The sequence below is a fragment of the Merops nubicus genome, unplaced genomic scaffold (genome assembly GCF_000691845.1).
Source record: "Merops nubicus isolate BGI_N331 unplaced genomic scaffold, ASM69184v1 scaffold22458, whole genome shotgun sequence".
Taxonomy (NCBI): Eukaryota; Metazoa; Chordata; class Aves; order Coraciiformes; family Meropidae; genus Merops; species Merops nubicus.
In genome coordinates this window covers 48,766-60,974 of record NW_008623960.1, presented here as the reverse complement: position 1 = coordinate 60,974, position 12,209 = coordinate 48,766, and the positions used below count along the sequence as shown (strand labels likewise).

At 38.5% G+C, this 12,209-nt stretch overlaps 1 protein-coding gene across 1 annotated transcript in view; it reads left to right on the top strand.

Annotated features, from left to right (window-relative positions):
- Window positions 1-6: 6 nt before the first annotated feature.
- Window positions 7-12,209, top strand: part of CHFR (checkpoint with forkhead and ring finger domains, E3 ubiquitin protein ligase) — a gene marked incomplete at its 5' end in the record, with an annotated part of 21,681 nt that continues 9,478 nt past the window's right edge. Inside the window, 7 exon segments of the mRNA XM_008945260.1 lie at window positions 7-94; window positions 2,019-2,118; window positions 7,921-8,030; window positions 10,406-10,465; window positions 10,603-10,777; window positions 10,779-10,801; window positions 11,771-11,983. Of these exon segments, the coding sequence (XP_008943508.1) occupies window positions 7-94; window positions 2,019-2,118; window positions 7,921-8,030; window positions 10,406-10,465; window positions 10,603-10,777; window positions 10,779-10,801; window positions 11,771-11,983 (769 nt within the window).

The window sequence follows — 12,209 nt, the reverse complement described above, 5'->3', positions numbered from 1 at the left end:
CAGCCCTGGGGGAGGCTGATCCGGCTGGGTGCTGATGAGGCAGAGCCGCACGTCTTGCTGCTGAAAAGAGAATGGACAATTGGGCGGAAGAAAGGTGGGACGGGGACATGCCGTGCAGGCGTAGGGCGGTGTTTGGGGGGACACCAGCGATCCCTCCTCCTGGCCTTTAAAGCGTGGGAAGGTGGGCTGAAACTAGTTGGTTTTGGTGCTTTCAAATGTTGAAGGTGTTTGCCAGGCGGTGCCTTATTCCTACTTTACGTCTTGGCTCTGTGTAAAGATGAAGTTTTACACTGATCCTTTTTACCAGGTTGTGACATGTGCACATTTGAAAATTGAGTGTCTCTTTTAGGTAGTCTGTGGCAGTTGGTACAAATAAGAAAAAGTGATTGTTGATTCAGAAGAGTTTCAGTGTATCATCAGTCCTGTTTACGTTCTCAGTGCGTTTCTGTGGTTAAAATAAGTTGGAACTGCAATGCAAAATGCTTATGCTTCACAGAAAAGAAAACGCCCACATAAAAGCCCTTAATTCTTCTGGCCATATAAAGATTGCCAACAAGTTCTGAAAGCTGCTCTGAGAGGAGCTTTGAAAACTTTATTCCCAAAGTCTAGACCTTTTACTGCTTGCCTTTATTTTAAAGGATTTAATGCTTACTGCATTTAAAGCAACCATCAGAGTGTTTTACCTATTTACATGTGGTAATGTGCATTTAGATTGTTTATCATCATCTAAGCTGTAGGTAAATTCTTCAAATTGAGGGCTAGCTGAAGGTTATCTTGCAGGAGAAAGATGGAGTTTTGCTTGTTTTATTGCTTCCATAACTGTTTGCTAATGGATTAATGAAACGTGTGGTTACAGAATACTAAGCTTTGGATCATAAGTATTAACTACAAAATCTTCAGGAGCATTATAAATGCTTCTTTGGAGGATTCTGACCTTCCTGTTCCTAGATGAAAGTCTAAGTTTGTATCATTGAATGGAAAAGTTGGTCCCTTCCTCAATCACATGTATTCTACCCACTTAGGCTTCCTGACATCACAGATTGTGTGGCAACAGTTAACTCTGTAGCTGGTGAATATTAGGAGTAGACTAGTGATAAGCTGTCAGCAGCATGTGTAGCAGCTGCTGCTCTCCTCCTGGATACGTTGTTCTTGCAGGCTGAGATACAGTGCACCCACACTGCGAGTAGGTGGAAGTGAATAACATTTGTTAATTATAACTTTTGTGTAAGCAAGTACTTTGAGTCATATGTGAGAGAAGTTAGTAGGCAACCTTGAGCATTGCCTTGAACACGCAGTGTTAAAGTGAAGTAAAAATACTAGATTGGCTCAGAGCCCTGGAGTTGTTGGTAGGAAGGTGTCTGTCGTGTTAACATCGTTCTCCTGCATATCCCTGAATCTTAGTCCTGCATTTTTAACTCTCTTCAGCTTTACTACTGTAATAGTGCTGTCAATAGAGGTGAGGAAAATGTTCCTGTTTAAAAACACTCATAAAAAGGACAACAACTTTAAGGTAGCACAGTGATACTGTTTTATTTATCAGCTCTTGGTCACTGCTGCTTTCCTCACAATAGAGCAGAACAAAGCAAGAGTTAAAACCAATGAAATGGTGTTACAGTGATGTGGAAAAAGAGTTGGGTGCTCTGTGATGTGTGTTTCTAGAGCTGAGATCAAACACTTCAAATATGTGTGAATTTATCTCTGTACCACTCTAGGACAGAGTAGTTGTGATTTGATTTCCATCTGTAAGGCTAGGATTCGGGGGGGAGGGGAGGAAAGGCAACTAAACCATCCTGAAATGATTGGAGTAAGCTTATATCAGCACATAGGGATATCTCACCACTTGTGTTTAGGTATCTCGTAGTAGGCTGTGTTTCTGTCTGTAAGTCAGTAGAGGTTTTGAACTATTGCAGATGTACATGAGTAGTTAGTTTGTTGTGCATTTATAGCCATGTGGAATGCTGAGCTGTCTGTGTAATGTGTATTTTTAAGCACACTGGAAAATCTGCTTTCTTTTTAAGGTTGTGACTTATCTTTCCCTGGCAACAAGTTGGTGTCTGGAGATCACTGTAAAATCATAGTGGATGAAGAGTCTGGTCAAGTGTCATTGGAAGATACAAGGTTGGTTCTTCTGTGAGCTTCTACTCTTTTTAGTCTGTGAAGTAAAATCTTGTGCATTGCTTGAGGCATCAATTGTAAATCCTTCTCTTTTTTGCTTCTTTTTTTTCCCCCTGCTTTTACATCTAGGTTTTGAGGGGTTTTGGCTCTTTCTAAGTACTTTTTTTTCTCTACAAAGGAATTTTTAGTCTACTGGATGAAAAATACTGTTGCAATAGTTCTGTAGCATATTTCTTTAGAGTTGTGGAAAAAGTAATGCCTGCATTCTTAAAAGCTCTAAAACATGAGTGTGCCTTACTTCAGGCCCTTGTATAGGGAAGAAAATACCTGCAGTGTATTTTAAGAAAAAGCATAAACTAGATGTGCAGTAAAACGGTAGTTGTTCTACATCTTTCTGGTATTCAAAATATCTGTAGTCTCTGTGGGATAAGTACTGGAGTAGTCTGGCAGTTGTGGTGGGAAAGTCAGATGGAGATTCAAGCCTATTCAATCTAAATTAATAATAAAATGTGTTTTCTAGTTTTCTACTGTTGACATTTCAGTTTTGTTTAACCAGAATAATTATTTTCCCTTCTGGGGGTTTCTTTGTTAAGTTAGGAGTGTGAGAGCTGAAGACCTTGACATAGAAAGATATAAGCACATACTTACACTGGAACTGCTGTTAAAAAGCTAGGCTAATTTAGTGGAATTACTTTTAGTATATGAAGTTAATAACATCTTCACATACTGTGAAGTTCTATACTGGCCAGTGAACTTGCTATACTGGTGGGGCTTTTTCCTATGGAGTTCTAAGGCTACTGTGGGAGTACAAGTAGAACTGCAGGGGTTGTGGGTGGTTTCCACTGGATGTTCGTTTGTTTTCTAGTTTCCTTTATAAAATTGTGGATGAAAATTTGAAGAGGATTATGATCTCCTCCTAAGAAATACTCGTCCATTCAAATTCATATCGCCTTCATTTTTGACAGGATATTTTGTGTAAGATTGCCAAAAGCTTCTGGTTTATTACATTTCAAGAACTCTGTGACATTTTAAAAAGCTTCTGCAAACCACATTCTTTTTCTGCCAGGTTATTGCAGTCAGTAAAGAAACAAATAATACTCTTCTGCCAGCCTCCCCCCATTTTTCCATGTCTGGAGGGCCTTTTACCCAAAGACGATGAAGACACTTCAAAGCATGTTGATGTACATCTGTAAAGAGGAAATTTCACCTTTGAGGTTTTGAAGGGTATCATGCTGAATCCCCGTTCCAACATACCAGAATGCAGTTAAACATATTGTTCTGGTAGCTCAGGTTAGTACCAAATACCTGCTGAGCTTTTGACAAAAATCCCTCCAAGAACATTCTGAAAAACCTTTGAAATGTTGAACTGAATGGAATGCACATTTTTGGGGGCCACTGGCAGAATGTATGAGCTTTAGTTTACTTTTTTTCTTCCAACAGATTTTTTACACCTCTGCTCCTTTTCTGTCTCTTGATCAGTTAGTAGCTATGTTGATATTCAAAGGAGTCTTTTTCAAGGTGATGAAATCACTTCTAGATACTTACATGAGTAATGCATTTCTTTTAAATCTATTCCCTCAAGTAAAAGAGAACATACAGAATTATTCAGGTTGGAAAAGACCTCAGGAGGTCATTTAGTTCAAACTCATCAAAGATGGGCCATCCCTGGGTTTGGCCTAGATTGTCCAGGCTTTCTCTAGTCAGGTCTCAAAAAACCTTCAAGGTAGAGATTCTGTAGCCTCTCAGGGCCTTTATTCGAGACCTTAATTATCCTCACAGTGATTTTTTGTTTGTTTGTTCTCTTTGCATCCATTTGAATCTTCCTTGTTTCATTTTATGACCTTTGTCACATCTGTAAAGAACCTGTCTTGTCTCTATCTTCTTGGTAATTCCTCACAGATACTGGATGGCTGCTATTGAGTCCTCTGCTCACCAAGCTGCCTTCTGCTAGGCAAAACAAGCCCAGTTCCCCTAGCCCCTTGACTCACAGGTCTTGTGCTCCAGCCTTGTGTGCAAGTCTGCTGGACTTGCTCAAGTTTATCAAGACTTTTCTTGTACTAGGTGACCCCAAACTAGATATAAGATTTTAGATGTGGACTAATGAGTTCCAAGTAAAGGGGAATGATAATCACTTCACTTGAGTTTCTGGCTACACCCCTGTTAATACAGCCAAGGGTGCTGTAGGCCTTCACCACTGCCAGGGCACGCTGCTGACTTAAGCCTAGGCATAAGTCCAAGGTGTATGATTTTATGCTTGGTCATAAGATCCACCAGGAGCCCTCACTGCTTGATTTCTAGCTCCTACTGTTGCAGTTAGTTGTTCCATTCCAAGTGCAGGACAGGGTTTGTCCTTTTTGAGTGACATTCCTGTCAGCTCATTCCTCTAGATTGCCTAAGTGCCTCTGAATGGCAGCTCAGTGCTGTCCCTGCTTTTGTGTCATCTGAAAGCTTGACGAGGATGTATTTCCTCACTGCGCCTAGGTAGTAGCTAGGGAAAATAACCAGGACAGGTCCATGACTAGATTCCTGGAGGGCTTGTACTTCTGGAAGCTGTGGGATGAAATGCTGAATTTTAGGGAAAAACATCAGGCCTAGATAGGGTATCTAGGTAATGGTTTATAGTTGTCATTCTCCAATGTTATCCCAAATTTCAAGACATTTCAAAGAACACATCAGGCCCTGTTTGCCTATCATGGCAGTCTTGGAGTGTAGCTGTAAATGTAAGCTTGAGTAACCATCCGTAGCTTGAGTTGCATGTTGCTGGTAGAATTATGACCAATGTCATGATAGCACAAGCTAAAGCAATTAGGAAGGATGAAGAAACATTCCTGCCTTATTTTTTTTTTCCCTTGTACCTTCCCACCCGCAGCTCCCTGAGGCAGAAGGTGCAGTCAGCAGAAAACCAGCAAAGCCAAATTAAAGTTAATTTTCTATATGATATATTCATGAAAAGGTGGGTCTTGTTACAATGGTAGTGTAAGAGAAAGGCTGCAGCTATGGAGTAGTGCCACTTAGCTCCTCATGCCTGTTATACTTCTGTATATCTAACAAAAAAGCTTAAGATCCCTCATGTTCTGCTTGCCTCTAAGTTAGTATGAAGTGTGGCTACTATTTGCTGACTCAGGAAACTGAATGTGTTGATAAGACTACTTGGAGAAGACTGTTCTTTTGGGTCTTCCAATGTTTGTGCCAGGTGTCAGATGACCGCAAAAAAATTAAGCAGTCTGAAAGAGGAAGATTTTTGAATGTTTGAGTTGGCAGTGCAGCTGCCCAACGTCCCAGAAAAATACTGCAATGCCAGCTTTTTCTTCTCTGAAGTGGAAAATAGTTTGGAAACATTGCTGTGGTCAAGCTTAGATTTTTCTGGTGAAGAGGCATTGAAGAAGGCAGCTAGTATGGGACAGTTGAACTGGGTGGACTTTGTTTCTGTATTGTAGTTAAACCGAAGAATATCATCAAATATATGCAGATGGCCAGCACTGGGTTTTTATCTCCCAGGTAGCATAATGGGTCTTGCATCTACTTTGGAAAGAATTACGATAAATTTGCAGGTAAAAAGAAAATGTGTAGAGAGCTCAAAATTATTGGGTTAATAGAAGTTTAGAAGTAACAAAAGCCAAGAGTTAGCAAATAGTACAATAAAATATTCACAGACCCACCCTTTTTGGGGCCATGTTCCTGCTTTTATTTTCCAAACCATACACTAGTGGCTGTATACTGCTTGAAAGAAAATAAATTATACAAGCTGACTTAACACAGTAGGGCCAGTAGCTGGATTGCCATAAATGAAAGGAATTTTAAGATTCTCTATTTTGAAAAAGACATTTTAAAGGCAACTAAGATAACTTTTCCTAGAAGATAACAAGAGGTCTTTTTAAATTTTTTATTTTAGGATTCTTAGCAGTAAGTTGGTGACTCGCAGCAGGAAACTTTTTACACAAGGCTGATACTCATGGCAGGCAAACAGATCCTCCCTTCCTATGGGTAAAGATGAGACTGATCTTCAGGTGGCACTGGCGTACTTTGTACTGCATAATTCTCCTCACTCTGCCAGTCAAAACTATTTCTGTGAATGTAAATTGCTTTACCATAAATTGCATTCTTCTCCTGGACAGGTGCTAGAAATTACTAAAAAGTAACAGATTGATATCTTTATCAGAAGGATACCAAAGTGTCTTGCAGCACATAGATCGTTCACCTACTTCAAAAACTGTAAGCTTGTTCTGAGTGAGATGTAGCTAATCACATCAATTCTGCACAATAGTTGGGATTAGGAAGTAAAGGTAATGCATTATTCATTAATCAAACTGTAGAGTCATCAACCCCAGTGGAACTGAGTCAACGATTTTTTTTTTTTCTTCCACTCTTTAGAATGACATTAGGACCTTTTGTGGCATTGTTTCACAATGCAGACAATTTATATCTGATAGTACCATTTTGTGACCCAAAGATCTGTGTTTTTTTTTTTCTTATGTTTAAAGTAGCATTTTTTTTTTGTTATATACATTGGATTAGTTGTTTCAGTGATGTAGACAATGAAAGCAGTTGCAGAGATAAGAGGAAGAAGTATTACCTTGATCAGGACTTGCTGTGGTGATTCAAAAGGACATGCTTTTCCTTTTGACTTTGTAATGCAATGCTTTTGACTTTGTGTCCAGAAAGGTCAGAAGTATGAAAGTTGTAGTTTTCTTTCTCTATTCTTGTTACTAAAAGACAATAGATTTTTTCCAAGTTAATCTTTAAAAAAAAAAAAAGAGAGAGAGAAGGGAGGGAAGATGCTTATTTCTAAATAACCATCTGTCTTCTCTAGAGAGAAACTGATCTGTTTGAAGCTGGCTGTGTTGTGTCCTGGGCATAAGTGGTGGCCTCCAGGAGGTGGCAGCAGAGGTTGGCTGTTCATGCAGCAGCTTCCTCTGCTGAGGGGAAAAAGCAGGTTTTCTGTCAGTTTATATTTGGTACTAATTGCTGAGATTTTGAGTGGCAGGAGTCTGAAAACCTAGACTGCTGCAGCCCTGAAAGAGGCTTATTGCAACTGAGCTGGAATTACTTGGTACTTGAACAACTTGACTTGATTATAAAACACTAATAGCTTGTGTATAAAACATCACTTCCATTAAGCAGGAGTGCTCTGCATTTTCTTCTTCCTCAATTTAATATCTCCCTTGGATAGTCTTGGAGTTTTTATCAGTATCGAAATGATTAATTCTAACTCATCTTTTAATTATGTATAACTGGTTTTTCCACCTTACCAACTTCTCACTTATGAGCTGCAAACAGTTTAACCTTGGGATGTCAGGTTTTTTACTGTTTGGAGGGGGGAGAAAAATTAATGCCACATGGCATCCCTGACTGTCCAGGAAAAGTTCCTGTCTTTCAGAGCTTAGGAGATTCCCACTGTTAATTGGGAGACATAACCTGGAACTTTTTTCAGTAGAAGTCCTATTGTCCTTTCCTGCTTTACACTCAAAGGTTGTAGATTATTGTACAGGAACAGTTATCTAATTATTTTGAGATGTTGGCCAAATGTCAGGGATCTTTTGTCTCTCTGTTGGTCAGCTATCGTCTCTTTAGCAGTAGCTGCAAATGAGCTCTGAAGTCCTAGTAACTCTGCACTTCTGTCTTTAGGAGAAATTTTAAATATTTGTTTTGAGACCTTTTTTCTATCCTGGCTTACTGTGTTGTCTTTTTTTTTTCTTTTGAGAGGCAATAGTTTTTCTTAATTAAATATAGCTTGTGTTTTCCCATCCTTTTTCTATATAATTATGAAAACCTTCATGCTAAGTAATTTTGCCTTTCTCTTTACAGTACAAATGGAACAGTGATTAATAAACTGAAAGTGGTTAAGAAGCAGACGTACCCTTTACAGACTGGGGATGTGATCTATCTTGTTTACAGAAAAAATGAGCCCGAGAACAGTAAGTAAATTATATTTTTTGAATGACATGCTTAGTCTGTCTTTTTTTTTGAGCCATGAGATAAAATAAATATCAGTACAATTAAAACAGAATTAGTCAATTTTAAGACAAGTAATTTGCTAATGTTTTAAAACAAGTCTCTGTGGAAGAGGCCATGGAAGTGCCAGTTTTTCAGGGACGAGCCTGAGCAACTGTCTGAAACTGAAATGTGCCTAGAGGTAGTTTTGGAAGAACTGATGCATGGAATGGTAACTAATGAGGTCCTGTTCACATGCCCCATGCAAGTCAAATTGCTGGGGTAGTTAGTGATACTTTATATATTACAGGGAAGCAGTTTTTGGCACCAGAAGGAAAGGCTGTAAAAGCATTAAGTTTTGTTTTGGGTTGGGCTTTTTGTTGTTTTAAAGAGGGAAGTGGCAAAATGGGGTGGAGGTGGGGAAAACCCTATAGTGAAAGTAGAATTCAGTAAAACTTGAAAACTATTTGTGTGGTTATAAAGAAGAATCATGCCTCACGTGCCTGTAATTCTTTTCAGGATGATGTAATTGAAAAAACATAATTAGGTCTTTTAAAAAAAAAAAAATAGAGGTCCTTCCTTAAAGGTTTTTAAATAAGCCAAACTGTTGTTGAGAAGGAAGTAACATTCTTTCATGTGTTAACTGGGTAGAAGTTAGGGACCAAGGTTTAGGTGGAAATGCTCAGGTTTTGCAATGGAACAACATTATTAAAAGGTCTTATGAATCATCTGTGTTGTCGTCTCCCTTAAACGTGTCAGTAAATGATTTGGGAAATATTGAAGCAGCAGTATTTTCATCTCATACCTTTTAATTTCATTCAGTTATACAGGATCATTAAGTCCAATGCTGACTGAGAAGTTTTGCAGAAAGAATTTAAATGCTTATTATTAAAACATAACAGATGAGGTTCAACTTTCATAAATGCAGGGGGGAGAGGGAATGAGCCAGTTCTGGATTTACATATGTATTGTTGTGCCCCAGACGACTGCTCTGTCCATTAGCATGAAATTCTTTTAAGTGTGAAATATGTAATATTTAAGTTTTAGTAGAGAGCAGTCACTTTCTGAAAAGACTTTAGATGAAAGAGGCATTTAAAATGTTAATTCTCATTACTGTATTTGATAGCTCTGAAGTGGAACTTCAAGGTGAACAGACAGACTTTGTATGGTTATAAGCTCCCCTATTATTTAGAAGATAATTGGATGTACTGGGAGGAGGGAGGGTGTGGTACTAGGCACTCTTATAGCATGATATTTAACGTAAAACACAAGAACGTATTTACAATTTTCATTCAGTAATAGATATATGAACTGTTAATATAAAAAATTCTAGGTACACACACGCTCACTACTGAAACACTAAATGCTTCCCTTATGAAGTTGCTGTTAGTTTATATACAAAAAGATCAGACAGATTTATGCTGTCTGCTGTAAATGTTGCAAGAAGCAGTGATAAGCCCTATTTGTCTGTCTGTATGGCTTGTTTATCTCACAAATCCTTTCTAAGATGACACTATTGCAGTTGATGCTGCTTGGAATAACACAGGTTTTCCAGGTGCTCTGTAATGAGCTGAGTCAATGATTTCTGTTTAACAAGAATTTGAATTACCAAGCCTCCAGTTCTGCTTTTTCTGCTTCTCCATCTACAAAGACAGAGAGAAAATTTAGACTTGGTGTGTGTATTTGGCTGTTCTGAGTAGTTCTGAAGGAGATGATACTCTAACTTTTGATCAGAAAAAAGAGAGAATCTTATTTGATTGTAGGTGTCTGGAGATGAAAAATAAGTAGGAAGTCAATGGGATCATTGGAACTGTATTAGATCAAAGTAAGATAGAGAAGAAAGGCATATTATCCAGTTGGTTTTATTAACAGATACTAAATTAGTTTCTGGATGAAACTTAGAGCATGTCTTTATCTGTATTTTTGAGTCTTCATGTTCTCACAAAGAAATAAAATTGATTGAAGCAATTGAGAAGTGAGATCAGAAATAATAAGCTTCTTCGAAGAACTTTCATTCAAGTATCAGTAAAAATACAGTTTGTTCTGACATAAAACAGAGTTTAGGCTTAAGAAATTATTAAGCCTCGGGTTCCATGACTGGCACAAGTTAAACATCACACAAAACGAGCCGCAGCTCTGCCTGGCTTCCTGAGAAGAAAAGATCTTGCTGTGCTGTTCCTAATTGCCTCCTAAGTGGGTGTATTAACATTGTACTATAGAGGTGACCCCTCGTTTGCCTCTTCCATTGTCAGACACTTTGGGGAAGCAGCTACTTGTGAATAGAAGTTGTTTATGTGAGATTAAGGTTGGTCAGTTTTTGTTTAGAGATTCTGATCGATATTTTTTAAATCTCTTTCAGATGTTGCTTATCTTTATGAATCCTTAAACACAAAACATGATGCAACTCAAGAACCAGTAGGTAAGGGAGTAATTCAAGATCCATTAATGGGTGCTAAGCTCCAAAGACTGATGTAACCCTCTTTATTGCTTGGAATTTTGAAGCTATTATGTGGTCACTGTCATACAGAACTTTCTCTTTCCCCCTTCCAACTGTAGAAGTTAATGTAGAAAACCAATGCCATGTGACCAAAGATACCTCAAGGACAGGAAGAAGTAATGATGAGACCCAAATTACCTCATCACCATCCGCTACTCAGTCTTGCTATGAGGAACCACAGCCATCTACTTCTACATCTAACCTCTTTAATGCTTCTTCTACCTCTCTTATTGATGCAGGATAATCCTTCTACATCTGGTAAGAATTGTGTTGAGTGTTTGAAGTGTGATATCCTATGAACTGTTACCTCAGTTTTGAAGTTTAACAGATTAATCTCTTAGCCCTCTATGGGTCATTAGCATTTGCTTTGTAAAGTTCTAGTGAAAAATACCAGGTAGATAGGTGTGTTTTAACTTTCTCTCTCTAAGCAGGCAGGTTAAAGCCCAGTTGGATAAGGCAAGTATGAGAATTGCTTGTGTTCAGAAGGGCAGAAAATACACATAAATCCAGAACTGTCCTATCTTTATTTTTTTGTAGTGGTGAAAACTTAGCATATCTATGTGGCTCATGTAACAAAGTAATTAGATATGAGTGCTCATGCAGTCACTCTGAGAAACTCCTTTAATTGTCACACTGCTGCCAGTCACCAGTCCCCTTGTCCTTGCTTAGCACTCTAAGGCCAAAATATACTGCATGGCTCCCTAGAAGTATGGATCCCCATGTCTGGGATCATGCATTATGTTGGCAAGTGTAATACTACAGTACTGTGCAACTCTTAAAATAGAACTGAAGCAAGAATGGCAATCTAGAAAGCAGCATTTGTCAACAGTTCATTGGGACTTTTAAAACATGCTCCTATGAAAACAGCTTTGCCCTCCTCTGTGATCTTGGCCTGTTGTGCGCCATCAGTGTTGCATAAATCCTCCACCTGGCATCTTGCTCAGGAAGACCTGGTGTGGGTAGGAGTCTTACAAATAAATACAACTTAAAGAGGAATGGGGATTTTAAGTAGAGTTACAGAACTAATAGCTTGCTTTCCCCCAGGTCTTCCAGTTAGATTGGCTCAGAATACATTTAGTATAGATATGCAGACAGTGCCTTCTAGCTCCACTTTTCCTTATCCAGATGTTCAGATTGCTGTGTGTGCATCACCAGTGTTTGAGTACCTTTTATTTTCACATCCTATCTGTATGTAGCTATGTTCATCCTTCTGGTTTTATTTTGCAGGATCACAATCCTCAGTTTTCACTCCTGTGCCTGCTTTCCCTGTCATAGAATCTGTGTGTCTAAGAGGACTGCATGACAAACATGAAAAGCTGGATATGAATACTGGAACTTCTGCAATCACTTCACAAGTAACTGACAAAGAAAAAGAGTCGGATCCTCAGAAGACAAAGGAGGAGGAAGGTTTGGAACCTCCTAAGAAGAAACGAAAAGGAGGCTAGTATACAACAGTACTGCACAACATACACTGCCCTTTTTTATGTTAATGTTACTGTTGAAAGTCAGTTTAAAAAACGTAATGAGAAAAATAAAGCTATATCCATTTTTCCTAAAAACACAGTGAGATTAACAGAAACAAGGTTCTGTTCATATTTTCTTTATGAATACAAAATAAATCCAAAATGCGTGTGTACCAAACCTAGAAAGTCTTAAAAGGTTATGT